At 41.9% G+C, this 14,315-nt stretch overlaps 1 protein-coding gene across 1 annotated transcript in view; it reads left to right on the plus strand.

The window, feature by feature from the left end:
• Nucleotides 1-200: 200 nt before the first annotated feature.
• Nucleotides 201-14,315, plus strand: part of lrch2 (leucine-rich repeats and calponin homology (CH) domain containing 2) — a 32,344-nt gene continuing 18,229 nt past the window's right edge. Inside the window, exons 1-2 of the mRNA XM_074611703.1 lie at nucleotides 201-625; nucleotides 14,085-14,229. Of these exons, the coding sequence (XP_074467804.1) occupies nucleotides 385-625; nucleotides 14,085-14,229 (386 nt within the window). The 5' untranslated portion in view covers nucleotides 201-384. The remainder of the gene's footprint in view (nucleotides 626-14,084; nucleotides 14,230-14,315) is intronic.

Below are 14,315 nucleotides of genomic sequence, written 5' to 3' on the forward strand. Positions count from 1 at the left end.
GATATGGCACCACATGACACTCAGCATTGTTTAAATATCTGATATAGTTGTTATAGTGATTCATCATAATTTGTCAGCATCCACTGCCCCCCAGGCATTGAGAGTCAAATTTAAGAACATGCATGCCCATGTGTGTGCTGCACTGGGGCCCCTGCTGAGAGTTTGGTATTAGCAGGTGGAGGAAGGGTAAAAAAGCCTAAAATGGCCACCATACATACACTGCTCCCCATCATCACCACCATCCCCATCATCATCAGCAGCAGCACCGCCTCAGAAGCCCATCCCCTAGCGTCCGTCCAAGGGATGTAGCCCGTACGCGCATGGGCGGAGAAACTGCCGCTGTGCGCTGTTATTATTGTAAGAGTAATTCCTTTTTTTACGAAAATGGCGTCTAGTCAGGGAGGTGTGGGAGCTGTCACGGCTCTACAAAGCCATCACTACTCCAGCGGACCTCCGTGGAGCCCGGGCATCAGCCAGTACCAGCACCAGCAGCAGCATCACACGGCCCGCAGCCTGGACCGGGCTCTGGAGGATGCCGTGTGCTCCGGGCTCCTCAACCTGAGCGGCAGGAAGCTGAGGGAGTACCCGGGGATGAGCTACGATCTGACCGATACAACACAAGCAGGTGGGGTTGCTGCTGTGCGTGTGCGTGCATGGACTATATAGGAAAAAGTCAGTCCCAATGTGCTTCATATAACAATTGTGCTTTTACGCGTTTGTGGATGCAGCGTGGCCGCATTGTGCACGGATTTGTGTCTGTTTTTTCTGGATAGAGGCGCATTAACGTGACAATATTTAAAGGGATATGCCGTCCACTGAGCTGGCTTCTGTAAATGCACATATCATACTACACACCCTGGTATATGTTACACTAGTTTACTGCACAAACATGTTGTTTTGATCGACGCCAACAGCTTCCATTAGCCCCCCCCTGAGACACATGAATGAGACGTGTGGAGGCGCACCCTCAGTCAGCCTGCTGTGCGCTGGTCTGTGCACCGAGCTGCAGTCCATTTGGCACCAGGACTGATGGAGCAGAATATGAATGAACCGACAGGGCAGTTGTAAAATTCTTGCTCACTGAATATCATTTGTGGTGAGCATGTGATACACAGCAGCCTATACATGCTTCTTCTTCTTTTTTTCTTTCATTTTCAGCAGACAAAAGATTCAGTGTACTTGCAGCCTCACCCCCCTGCCATGCCTACCTGGTAGACTACATATAGCCCATAATCTGTCAGAGAGGAGGAGGACACATGATGTGCTTTTTGTTTCATATGTAGATGGAGAGATATCGATCTGTTCTTTGGTCTTGTATTTTATTGGGTGAACATGCAAGAGGGAATTAGAATTGCCTAATGTAATCATTAGGGCTGTGTGTTCCTGGCAAGGATCTGGCGATACAATATGTATCATGATACTGGTGTTACAATTCAATATATTGCGATATATTGCAATATTGTAAGCATAGTTGCCAACCCTCCCGATTTTCCTGGGAGACTCCCTTCATTGCCCTCTCCCGTTTCCTCCCGGGATCACACTTCTCCCATTTTTCTCCCGATTTTCACAATTCTTTTCCTTTTCTTTTATCTCAACTTGTTTCCAGAACTGTACAGCGTGTATAAGCCCTACTGTTTCCACTCGGACGACAATCCAGCCACACTTAATGTCGTTTCCCGGTGGAAGAGAGCTGCTCGCAACCATATACGTAAGGGATAAATGTACAGCGAGTTGGTCATTGTTGTGAAAGAAACCCAGACATGGCGATGTCGCACCTCGATGCGCAGCGGAGTGGTCTCTCATCGCCCTGAAGGGGTTTATTTCACAATAATGACCTGCTAGCTGTACATTATTCTGCTTATTACACGTGTACTTACTCAAGAAATCAGTAATTTGACATAAAATTGGTCCGCCAGAGTTTGACATCAGAACTGCGACCATAGCAACGGTCTGCTATTTATAGCAACCGTGTGCTATAGAGAAATAACAGTCCGCAGAACACCATGATTGACCATCAGAATCGAGTATTTAACACAGCCATGTAATAAATATATATATACGCTCGCGACCGACGCAACGCAGTTTGAGCTCCTCTCGCTGCACATCACATCATGCAGCGCCCAAGTTGGGCTTCGCTCGACGCAGCGAAAAGTGTGTCGTGGCGTGGCTTAAACCATTGGAAATAATATGTTTCAGAGCTCAGTGATGCTGTTTGTTGTGTTTCAAAGGGCTTTCAGTGAGAGGCGGAGAGAGAAATAGAGAGTACTAAGAGAATGAAAAATTCAAGCCGGGGCAAAAAATTAATGACTGGATAAAGACGGACGAATATTAGTTAGATTCACACAAGTTCACGCCAAAGGGGCAAGTTAGTCTGTTTTCTTTCCTGAGAGGCCTATTTAACATTAAAATGCTGTTATTTTCATTCTTTAAATGTCACCAGAATGCACGAAACGAAGTCTCTGAAACTCAAATTTTTCTACTACTAATTAAAAATCAATACAGTGTTTTTGAGAATCATTACAGTATCCCAAAATGTAATATTGCGATATTCGATTTTGTCGATATTTTCTTACACTCATTGTAATCATATAGCCAGGTCAGTATTAGGCTGTTGTTTTCTGAAGGCTGTGTTATGGGAGTGAGGCCATACATACAGTACTGTATTAGACATGGTGGTTTAGGAAAGGGCTTGTCTAACTTTAGGATGATGGACTATAGGCTAAAACTGAAGATTTTGTTACAAGGAACCCTGTGAAAGGAATATTTGTATCAGATGGTCTATACTTTTTATACTTAGACTGAACAGATAGTGAAATTGAATTATTATTATTAAACATTCTGAGTTATTATCTTGGACATCTACATTATGTTGGATCTCAGGATGATAGTTTCCTCCTCAGAAAGAGATGTCTACGTACCAGATGGTGTCACTCCGTCATGTGCAGCTCATGGCAAGCCTCTGATTTGTTGGAGAGCCCCTACCCCAAGGGATTTAAATTTTCTGCTTAAAGATTTTGTTACGTCTTCATACCCAGGCAGTTTTTTAACCTTTTTTGAAAACTGACAGGTTTAAACATGTATGGAAAAGTAAAAAAATACACTATAATTGACTTGGCACCAGCGTCTGGAGACAAATCATGGATACAGGTTTGGTTAACATTAAGTAGACATGTTGGACATTAATGCAGATTGTTGCTTTTCTGTATCTAAATGTATAATGATCCCATTTTAGTGTGAAAAACCTATACCTGTGAAAAGCTGAAGCCAGTAATATTATGCACAAGCTGTCTTCAGGAGGGAGGCAGACACAACAGGAAGTTAGTATGCACTATTTCTGGACTGCACACTTGTTATGATATACTGTAATAACAATCAGCTTGTCTATCTAAAGCAAGACTGTCCAAATATATCAAGATTGTTGCATATAGGATTTTGAAATAACTGCTGTTATCGTGAGTGCACATTATAGAACACTGATCAAAACAGATATGAGAGTGTACATTTCTGTCACACCTCTCTTGCTTACACTGTGAATAATCCCGTCACTGTGAATGCTGTGCAGTCCTTTATTTCGATGCCTTGAATGAAAGGTGTGCCAAAAGGAAGTCTCACTTTGAAATGTGCAAAGCGAGATCAAAACCTCACAGCACCATCAACTACATCAACTCCAATCTCTGCTGCTGAAAAGAAACAGCTTTGCAATGCTGCATACATTACAGCCTTTACATTTGACTGGATCGATCACATCAGAAGCCTTTCAATCTGAATGGAAAACAAGCTCATTTTAAATTGACCTGTAAGAAGAAATGACTGATTCCTCTGAACATTATAGTGATAGTATATTTCTTTGCACTTTGCACCTCGTATAATATAAAGCTGAATGTCTGGAATATCTTTTAGATCTGGACCCAGCAACAGCATTGTATCCCACCATTACTTGGGTGTTATTCTAATTTTAATCGACCCCATTGCTCTTTTTAGAAGTTAAATGTTTTTTTATACAGAACGGGGTGTAACTGAGTGGCCTCCATCTGACTAATGAGCAACAGAAGGCCTCAGTGTGTGTAGACACAGAAAGAGAGAGGCCTGCTCACACAAGGGTGTGTGTTTGCAGTGAACTCCTGGCAGTTTGTCTCCAGTCAGTTGGTTTTCCCATGGGAAAGTGCACGAGCTCTGAGCTGCCGCCCTGACCTTGGAAAGGGGCTGGGGAGCAGTGCATCAACCTGGGTAGATGTTCAGCTTCATATCCCAGCATGCCCCTTGCCTGCCATTACCCTGCTCCCGAGGGTACAAACACACACGCGTTAGCTGCAGCACCATGTTTACAGAGTGTGTTCTCAGACATACAACAAAGTATGGTAGCTTAGGGGGGATCCTAATAAACAACACATTTTTAAACCCACAATTTTGTTGGGTTTAGAGAGAGCATAATGACTTAATTACGCTATACTTGAGAATATGGGTCTCGCAGGACAATGTGTTGTCCTTGTTTTATGATTCTGCCACAAAATTGAAGACAGAATCTGTCATCACACTACAAATCTGTCACCTTCTTGTACCCTCTATGAAGGGTTTGGTGTAATATTTAACAGCCAAATAAAACTCCAAATGAAAAGAACGCAAGGTCAAAGAAAAGATAAGGAAGTGTGATTTTTGTCGCCAACTGTGAGTGCATGCGATGGAGATTTGACAGCCAAGAACAAACCAAAGGCTGGAAGATTCATAGTGCGTCATGTCCAGATTTCTAAAGTGTACTGTCGAGAGCTGGCTGAAACAGGTGGCAAAATGAATATCCCATATTTGATTTGATTGTAGCACACAGTAAGTCTCACACTGTACAATTGTTGCTACATTCCTGAGAAGTTTAGTTAGCTTGTGAAGGACAATCTCCACAAGGAAACAAGTGTCACACTGGCATTCTTGGATTTAATAATCTACCATACTGTTAAGTGTCACTGCTCGTTGAAGTACAAGCACATTGCAGGCTGATTCATTCAAAAGGCTTCCAGAGGCTTAGCAATTAAAAACACGTCACAGCACTACACTGTGTGTAGTGAAATGAAATATTCTGGGTGTCTTATGAAAGCATGTCCTGTCTTTCCTCTCGTCATGGCTGGTCTGTGAAGAATAGCAGGCATTGACGGGAAGCTACTCAAAAGAACCGCCGCCCAAAAACTGCTGGTTCTCTTTACTTCTAAACTAGTTTTTGAGCGATCATAGTAATATGAGTGTAACGTGAAAAGAAATCCACATTCCCAACTGGTGCGTCTTCCCTCAGGGCTCCTTCTAGATGTGCTTTTACATGTCTAGACAAGACAAATACATACCTGTCAGCAGGAACACAATGACTTATCACATCAATGACAACTCTGTTAAATATTTTGCATAATAAAACTAAACTGCCAAAAGTGAAATGATGATTGCGAATAGCAAAATTATCCTCATGATGCTTATTATGTTACACATTAAAGGTCACATATTATGCTCATTTCCAGGTTCATAGATGTATTTTAATGTTGCACTAGAACATGTTTACATGCTGCAATGTTCAAAAAACCCTTTATTCTTCTCATACTGCCGCCTGAGTCTGCCTGCCTCAGAGCCTAATTCAGCCTCTGTCTGAAAACCACTGATTCACAGCCTGTCTCCTCCCACTCTGCTCTGATTGGTCAGCGTTTTCTGTCAATCAAACTTCCTCAACAACAACAGCGTCACCCTCCCCCTCCCTCCCGGAGAAGCTCTGGAGAGAGGAGTGGAGGGAGAGGCAGCTAGAATAGAGCTTATAAACCACTTTAAAGTTTATAAACCAGAAACTTCACCCAGCGCACGTTACCGGAGGAATCTGATCAGAAATCGGCGACACATGATGAACATCTGCGGTCCAGATTCCAGGTTTTCCTGACGGTTTCTCTCAGGTAAATAATGCTGTTTATATCTCTGTTAGTTAGCTCAGTGTTTACATTATGCATCAACTCTGTAAACCGTAAACATACACTCTGTTTTACGTCTGTCTTTACAGATCCATCTGTGAGAAATGACCGACAGAATCATCCCAGAGGAGAGCAGATAGCTGAAAGCAGATGGGAGATACAGAGCTAACGGGTTAGCTACATGCTACCGCTATGAGACGGTGTGTAAACACAGCGACCATCAGGGTGGAAAATAGAAGATGTGAAACAGTAGTCAGTTCATTATTTCTGCTAAAAGATAAATGTATGGAAGATCAGAGTAATGGTATATTATTTACAGTAGTAGCTGTCTCTGTGTTACCATGACTACAGACCACCGGAGCTTAGCTTACTGTAGTTTACCAGAGCTGAAAGACTTTCTCCTGTACCATGTTAACATAACTAACTAACAGGTGAGATGATTACAAATGCTGTGAATAATTAATATTGTCATCTGTCAACTCAAATAAAGTTTGACTGTGAAACAGAAATGTGTTGTTGCTTACAAGTCACTATTTACTACCTGTACTCTGCTACATGCATGACATCAAATATATATAATATATAAATATCATCTGTTTAAACAGTGTAATTACATAAAGCCTTTGTGAATGAACATGTTATATTTAGATGATGGGAGTACATGAAGCCTGTTCTGCTGGTTCTTGCAGACTTTGCTCAAGTTAGGTTGAGGAGGAGAGACAGTGACGCGCTGTGGGGCGGGGTCAGCTACTGAAGGTTCTCTCTGGTTCGACCAGGAAACCCTTACATGGCTTGCATTTCTCTAATGACGTCAGAAGAGAAGGAAAAAAAGCGATTTTTTTTTCTGCACCCATTTCCGGACAAACGGAGGAGGAGAAAAAGAGAGAGGATGGTCTTTTATGATACTATGGTGGCCTGTAGACACACTGGGGACAGATATTGATGTTCAAAAGACATGGAAAAGTGCATTTTGCATAATAGGTGACCTTTAATAAAACCAAAGAAGTAGTTCCTCAGGACTATTTCAAGTATGTTGGTTTTTTATTAATCAAGGAATGTATTAGTCTATATAATGTCAAAAAATAATGACAATTGCTCATTACACGGTCATGTTATATCTATAATTGTTTATTTTTATGAAAAACTGTAACCCCCCCAACAAAAAACAGAGATAACACATTAGAGAAGTATGAACCACCCAGTGTTTGGCGTTTGTACTCGACATAATTCAATTCAAACTTTATTGCAGACTCAAGGTCCAGATAAGAAAAAAGAAAAAACAACAACAATAGATTACATATAATACATTACAATACAGGAAGCACTATAAAAAGTCATGATTAAAAGATATTACAAATAGAAATATATACATACATCAATGCTTTACATATAAAGAACCATACCAGTGCCTCCACAGCTGTGATTGGTACAGTGTACTGCTAAATCTTATGTTAGACAACCGCAAGATTATGTCATTCTCAGAGTGATTTAGCCGGCATATCAATTTGTACATGAGGTTTCTTAATACAGTTTGAAAAGTATTTATGCCTGCAGACACAAACATTTCACTTGCACTGGAACATTTTGGTCTTTTTAGTAATATTCTCATTGCATCAGCGTATGCAACCTGAAATCTCTGTAAGCTCGCTTTTTTATAGTTTGACCACAAATGGGCTGTATACAGCGGTGTACTATATGCTCTGAACAGAGACATCTTCACTCTATCTGAACACATACTAAACTTCCGTGAGAGAATGTTTGCTTGTGCGTACATCTTGCGGCATTGCCTATAAATATCATCATCATCTGTCATGTCTTCAGTAATGAAATGTCCAAGATAGCTTAGCCTATTACAGACACAAAGATTGTTATCAGACAATTTGAAGTCTGGAAATTTTAGACATTTGTCCTCCTTTGTTCATCAAGACTAAACTCTTACTGGCATTGTATTGGATATCATATTCCACACCATACACAGAGCATACATTGAGGAGCTGCTGAAGACCAGCGCTACTTGGACTAAAGACCACAAGATCATCAGCATACATAATATGGTTCACTAAAGTATTACCAACCATGCACCCAGTATTACAGGCTTTCAATTGCTTGGAGAAATCATCAATATATAAATTAAAAAATAACTGGGAGCTTTAAAACCAAACTGGTTGTCTGTGGAGTTAATAAACTCATTTAATTTATCCAGCAGGATTCTTTCTAAGAGTTTTGACAGTACGCTGGCTAAAGCAATGGGCCTGTAGTTATCTAGGCTGCCTACTTTACCAGCCTTATCCTTAATTACTGGAACTAACAGGACAGACAACATGGAGTCAGGTAACACACCATGGATCATAAAACCAGTCAAACATATAGCAAGGAGAGGAGCTCTCCTCGGACTGGCATATGTAAGGTGCTCAGCCGTAATATGGTCTATGCCACTTGCTTTATTAACAGACAGCTTCTTTATAGCTTTGTATACCTCATGTGACATAATCACCATGGAAGAGATGTTTTACTGCTGTTAAGAGCTCTCTTTTCTTTCCAAAAATCAATGACATTATTATTCAATAGCTTCTTAGCCATGGAATCAGCCCTCATGACTTGCTCATTTTTACAAATGAAGCGGATGGCATACTTATATCTTGCATCAGTGAGCTTCTTGTACTCGAACTCAGGACCTTGTCTGGTTCTCCTATACCATAGCCCATGATTTGAAAGCTTCAGGGGCTTCCGCATGATACTCAGCTACATACTTGCTCCAGCCGGGCCGGTTATAGTGTGTCTTATTTTTTTGCTTATAGTAGGGCTCACTGCCTTCGTACACAGCACCTATAATATCATTACACATGGAGCAAAGATCCTTCCCATGCTCCACATTTTTACAATTAACATCACTACACAAAATTGCATCTCTAGATAAATTAATATTACTTAAGAATTTGTCTGTCTGAGCATAGTAGTCCAAGATGTCCTCCTTTGTAAGGGCTGACCAGTCCAGTTTTTCTTTATTGCCACTATTTGTCTTACTAGACAGTACAGGTAGATGTTCAACATTTATTTGCATAGCAAAAGGTATTTGATCAGCTGTTGCTGCCCCATACAGAATGTTCATACACCCCGATGAAGCATGTGCACTAGCTGTACTAATGCAATGGTCCAGCCATGAGGTAGAATGCCAGGCCTCACTTATGTATGTGTAACTGTCTGCAGGTAAAATCACTTTGCTAGACAATATAAAATTGTTATCCTGACAGAACTGAACCATGTGATTGGCAAATGATGAGTTACTGTCTGAAATATCAGCATTCATATCCCCAATGACATTATACATTAGAAGAATAATTATCTTGAATAAAGGAATTCATGAAGGCGAGCCTATTTAAATATTCATCCTCATTCTTGTGGCATTCATAAGGTGTATACACATTCAGAATAATGAATTCCTTATCATTATGAGTAAACTGTATTGCGATACACCAGTTAACACCAAGTCTGACCACATTGATCGATGAGTCAAGCTTCTTATTCCATAAAATAGCCACGCCCCCTGGTATCCTGCCTCTAACTATTCCCTTTCTATACTAGATAAACTTAAACAACTCACAGGTATACCTTCAAGTTCGAATCTAGCCTGCAGATAAAATGAGAAACCCTTGTGTCACATAATGACGGCTGTGCTAATTTGAATATAATCATATTTCAAAGCAGCAGCAGTGGCATCTCTTACATGTGAATCAGCAGCTATAGTGTCAAGCGAGGTCAAGTGTACAGTACAGTCAGGACTTGTGCTTCTTCATTTACAATGCAGAATATGGGTCCAACTTTTGCTTTAATTCCATTCAGTCAGCAGAATCAAACAAACTGTACTATATACTTTGGAGGAGAACTTTATTTTCATGATTATTTGTATTTAGTGACTGTGGGAGAGGAGTATAAACACAAGACTGGGACCCATAAATGGAAAATGCAATGTATGTATGTGTCAAAAGCACAAGAACAAAATCAAGCATTACAGTAGGTGACATTAATATTTTATATCTAAAGTGCTTATAATAATGTTCCTGTGTATGGATAAATCTGTCTGCATATGCCCGTATATGTGTGTTGTCAGTGCTGCTGAACATGCACTGATGAAGCGTCTAGAAGAACATATCTAGTAGGAAAAGTGTAGATGGTGTGACTGTAATGCATGGACTACATATGGGCCAATTTGGTGTCTGAGTCAGAGTAAAATGAAATGCCTCATGAAAGCACCCACAGACAACCCCCCATGAGCAAATACAGCTGATCCAGAGACTGCCCCAGGCCAAAACTCACACACAACAGTCTGCCCGGCCCAACCACTCCATCACCATGGTCGCAGGACACACACCCCTTGACTGACCCTCTCTCAAAAACTGCCAGTGATTCGGTGACGCCCAAAATAACTCACAAGTCCTGAGCCGACCTGTCCTGTACACCAGCCTCAGTTGTAAAAAAATTACTCATTGGCCCCCCCACTCATCTTAACATTGCTGAAATGGCTCCTAATGAATCCCATTAGAGTATCTCCAGTAGCAGATTGATGGCAGGAGCACCGAGCTGACTGACCATCAAACACCACCACCACAGGCATATGCCCACAGAAGGTACCTGCTCACCCTGAACACCCATGCAGCGCTCCAGACCACACCCACAAACTGACAGCCAGACACTATGGTCTCGTCTGCGGCAGGTCGCACATAATTAACCCCAATTAATCATGTTGTTGTCATGTCCCTTCTTGGTTTTCATTAAATTGAACCTTGTAGTGAAGTGCTGCAGTAAAGACCTTTGGTCTGTTTTTCTGTAGTTTCTGCACTTGATGGGATTTCTTTAAGACTTTAAGTGATATTTTTGTTATATCGAGATGATCACTGGTTGAACTTTTTAAATTGCAATCTTAACACAAATATTTCCTGCTCAGAATCCCTCTTGGGCAGTAGAGAAAGCGAGAGAGAGAGAGACTGTAGTCTGTTATTTGCTCCCACACTCAGCAGGATGTCTATTAGTATAGAGTTTGCTGTGTCATGGGAAGACTTAGCCAGACATCACTACCAACATAAATGAATAGATTGGTGATTTGTCGTGAGTGTGCAGCACAGTGGAGCCCTGGGTGGAGGACTCGTCTGCCTGGCGGGCCTTGTCCTGCGGGAGCTCAGGAGCGACCAGCAGGTGGATAAAAGGCCCGCTGTGGGCTGCAGATGGTGCATGGCCTGGGTTGGAGGAGGGAGAAGGGGATGGAGATGGACAGGCTCACAAAGACTGCCTCCACCCACCCCCATCGCCCATCGACCCACATGATTCCACCGCTACAGAAGAATCCCCAGTTGTTTGGCTGGAGGGAGGGATTGTCTATGTACAGCTGGGTTACAGCATCAAGGTCTAAGCCTCAGGGAGAGGCAGAATTTACTCTTAATGGAAAACGAGTATACCCTGTGACCTCAGCTTTGGTCTTTCCCCATGTGGTAATTTATGTTTCCCTTCACCTCTCGGCTTCTTTTTGCCTTTGTGCTGCTGACTGTCTCACGGTCTGCTTCTCACTTCTGCTCATACTGGCTGCTGTCAGAGCTCAGACCACAGCTACAGAGTGAGGCCTGTCGGGTCTATTGTTGGTCATTGAAGTCTTGTCAGAAATGACAGTCTATCTAAAGGCAACTCACAAACAGTTTCGCTCATGACATCTTGTAGCCTCATGGAGTAGGGAAGGTTGCAACGTTTGCATGAATATGTTGAAATGCTATTTGAATAAAAGCTACTGATATGACGTTGCTAATCCATCCACAGTACACAGAAACCTCTTAACAGTAGGTCAGTGAGTGTTTGCTTTCAGTAAAGCCCATATGGCTTAATTGTTTAATAAATGGTGGTAGCCATATGTAATTGCATGCATTAAGGGGATGGAGGTGCAGTATGTGTGTTTGCTTTCAGTAGTATGGTTGTGGCACATCAGTGAGGTGGGACAGAATAATTGAAAGCTGTTTTTATCTGTGGCTGTGCAGCTCCATCACATAGGTCTCTAATTATGGTGTCACCCAGAGATAATTCAGAAGACAAGATCGTTCACACACACACACACACACACACACACACACACATACAGGCACACACAGCAATTTGCAGCTGCGGAATCAATATGCGTCTGAAGGTGAGGTCTTATCAATAAGGTAGCCTTTACATGTATTGTTCTCATAGCTCCCCATGTATCCTCACATTTCCTGTGTAAATGGACACAAAGAGAGAGAGATAGTGTGGATTTGTGTGTGTGCACGTGTGTGTGCGTGCATGGAAATGTCTTTGGCCGTGTGAGTGATTCAGCAAACCTTGAGGGACAATGTGCCTTAACTCAGGATTTGTGCGTGAACCAAAGACATGCATAAGATGTAGACCCCTAAAGGGAGCATGAGTCTAGTTGATGATTTATACTGTGATTTAGTACATGATGTATGTGTATGGGAAAGTGCTGACTGAGTGTACTCCTCTACTTCGATGTTCTTGGGCAGGAGAGCCACTATCTAAATATTTTATTATAAGAGGCTGATGCAGAAGGGAGGCTGTGCTCATATTCATTGACGGGAGCAAGGATTACATTCATATTCTTATCGCAGAATAGTAGCACCAACTCCTGGCTGATTAATGCAGGGTTGTGATTTTGCAGCAAATTGCCTTCAGTAGTAAAGCAGAGCGCGTGAGTTATAGTCAGGTCTGTGCTAACTGTGTCACACACTTTTAATTACAGCTCGTCCTTTATTGATTCAGCATCAGCATGTACCAATTTTACCTTTCTCGTGGAACTAACGTAATTAAAGGAGCAGTGTGTATCATTTCGGGGATCTATTAGCAGAAATGAAAAATAATATTCAGAACTATGTTTTCCCAAGTGTATAATCACCTGACACAAAGATCGTTCATCATGAGCATAGAAAGAGCCCTTCATATCTACATAGGGTCCTCCTCACGGAGTCTGCCATGTTTCTACAGTAGCCCAGAACACACAAACCAAACGCTGGCTCCACCGTAGTTCTTCGACACGCTTGTGGAACTAACGTGATCTGCAGAGTGCAAAACCGCCAGTCAGCCGCTGTCTGACTTCCGTTGCTCCTAAAGTAGTGTTACTATGGTATGGATGGCCTCTGAACGAGGTAAACAGTGTTACCACGGTTTTGTACTTGGCGGCTCACGTTACCGCAGTCTTGGAAAGGGAGGAATGAGCGGAGGGGGTTGGTTGCAATCTGCAACCACACCACTAGATGCCGCCAAATCCTACACACTGTACCTTTAATGTCCCCCTCTGGATGAATTTGAATAAATTTGTTGATCTCTTAATTTGAAATACCTGCAAAACCCAAATACATTCCCTTGAGCCTCAGCTGTACTTTTAGCTGTTTAGTGCAAATTAGTATACATAGTAAATAAACAGGTGTCGGCATTACCATTGTGAGTATGTTGCCGTGCTAGCATCAGCATTTAGCTTAGAGCACCACCTGTACGGCCTTGCAGAGCCATTAGCATGGCTGTAGACTACAATATATGAAAAAATGGATGGATTCTGCCATAGAGCACTTGTTATATCACATTACATTGGAAATTTGTTAAATTTATGTCAACATATTAGATTTCCATGTGTATAAAATGCATATTTAAGTTACATAAGTGCAGTTATATAACACGTCATATATACAATTCAATATAAATTATTCCAATCTGTCCAGTGGCATGGATAACCTACTACCCTTCTGTACAAAAAGCAGCCCAAAACTCCCTTTTTCCCCCCTTGCAACTGATCTTTCAACAAAAACAAAAGAGTGAGTTCTAACACTTTCTACCCATTCATACAAATCTATAGCCATTACTGTGCCACTCCCAGTGAGATCGATATTGCAAATACTGAGATATTACACTGCCAGTAGCACTCAAACCTTCAAGGCCCAAGACTCTGGTGTAATCTTAGACCAGTGTTCGATGAAGAGGCGCGCCGCCCATCGCTCCGTCACGGAGACGTATTGATTAGTCTTTCAAGCCTATGGCCTCATGCCTAAAGCAAACATAATGTGCCCAGATCTTGAAAAGATTATATGTGTGTCATCTGTGTGTTCAAAGTGTACATATTTCATCAGCTGCTGTTCCTCCACCTTGCAGATTTGTCCAAGAATCGACTGACAGAAATCCCCCCAGAAGTGTGTCTGTTCGCCCCACTCGAGTCGCTCAACCTCTACCACAACTGCATCAAGTGCATCCCAGAAGCCATTATCAATCTGCAGATACTGACTTATCTTGACATCAGGTGGGTCATTGCCAACAGTATACTTTCAGTTTGGTTCCTGTGTCTCATTATATACATTCAACAGAAGTGAATGTGTCAGGTTTATA

This window comes from Sebastes fasciatus, chromosome 16 (assembly GCF_043250625.1).
Source record: "Sebastes fasciatus isolate fSebFas1 chromosome 16, fSebFas1.pri, whole genome shotgun sequence".
Taxonomy (NCBI): Eukaryota; Metazoa; Chordata; class Actinopteri; order Perciformes; family Sebastidae; genus Sebastes; species Sebastes fasciatus.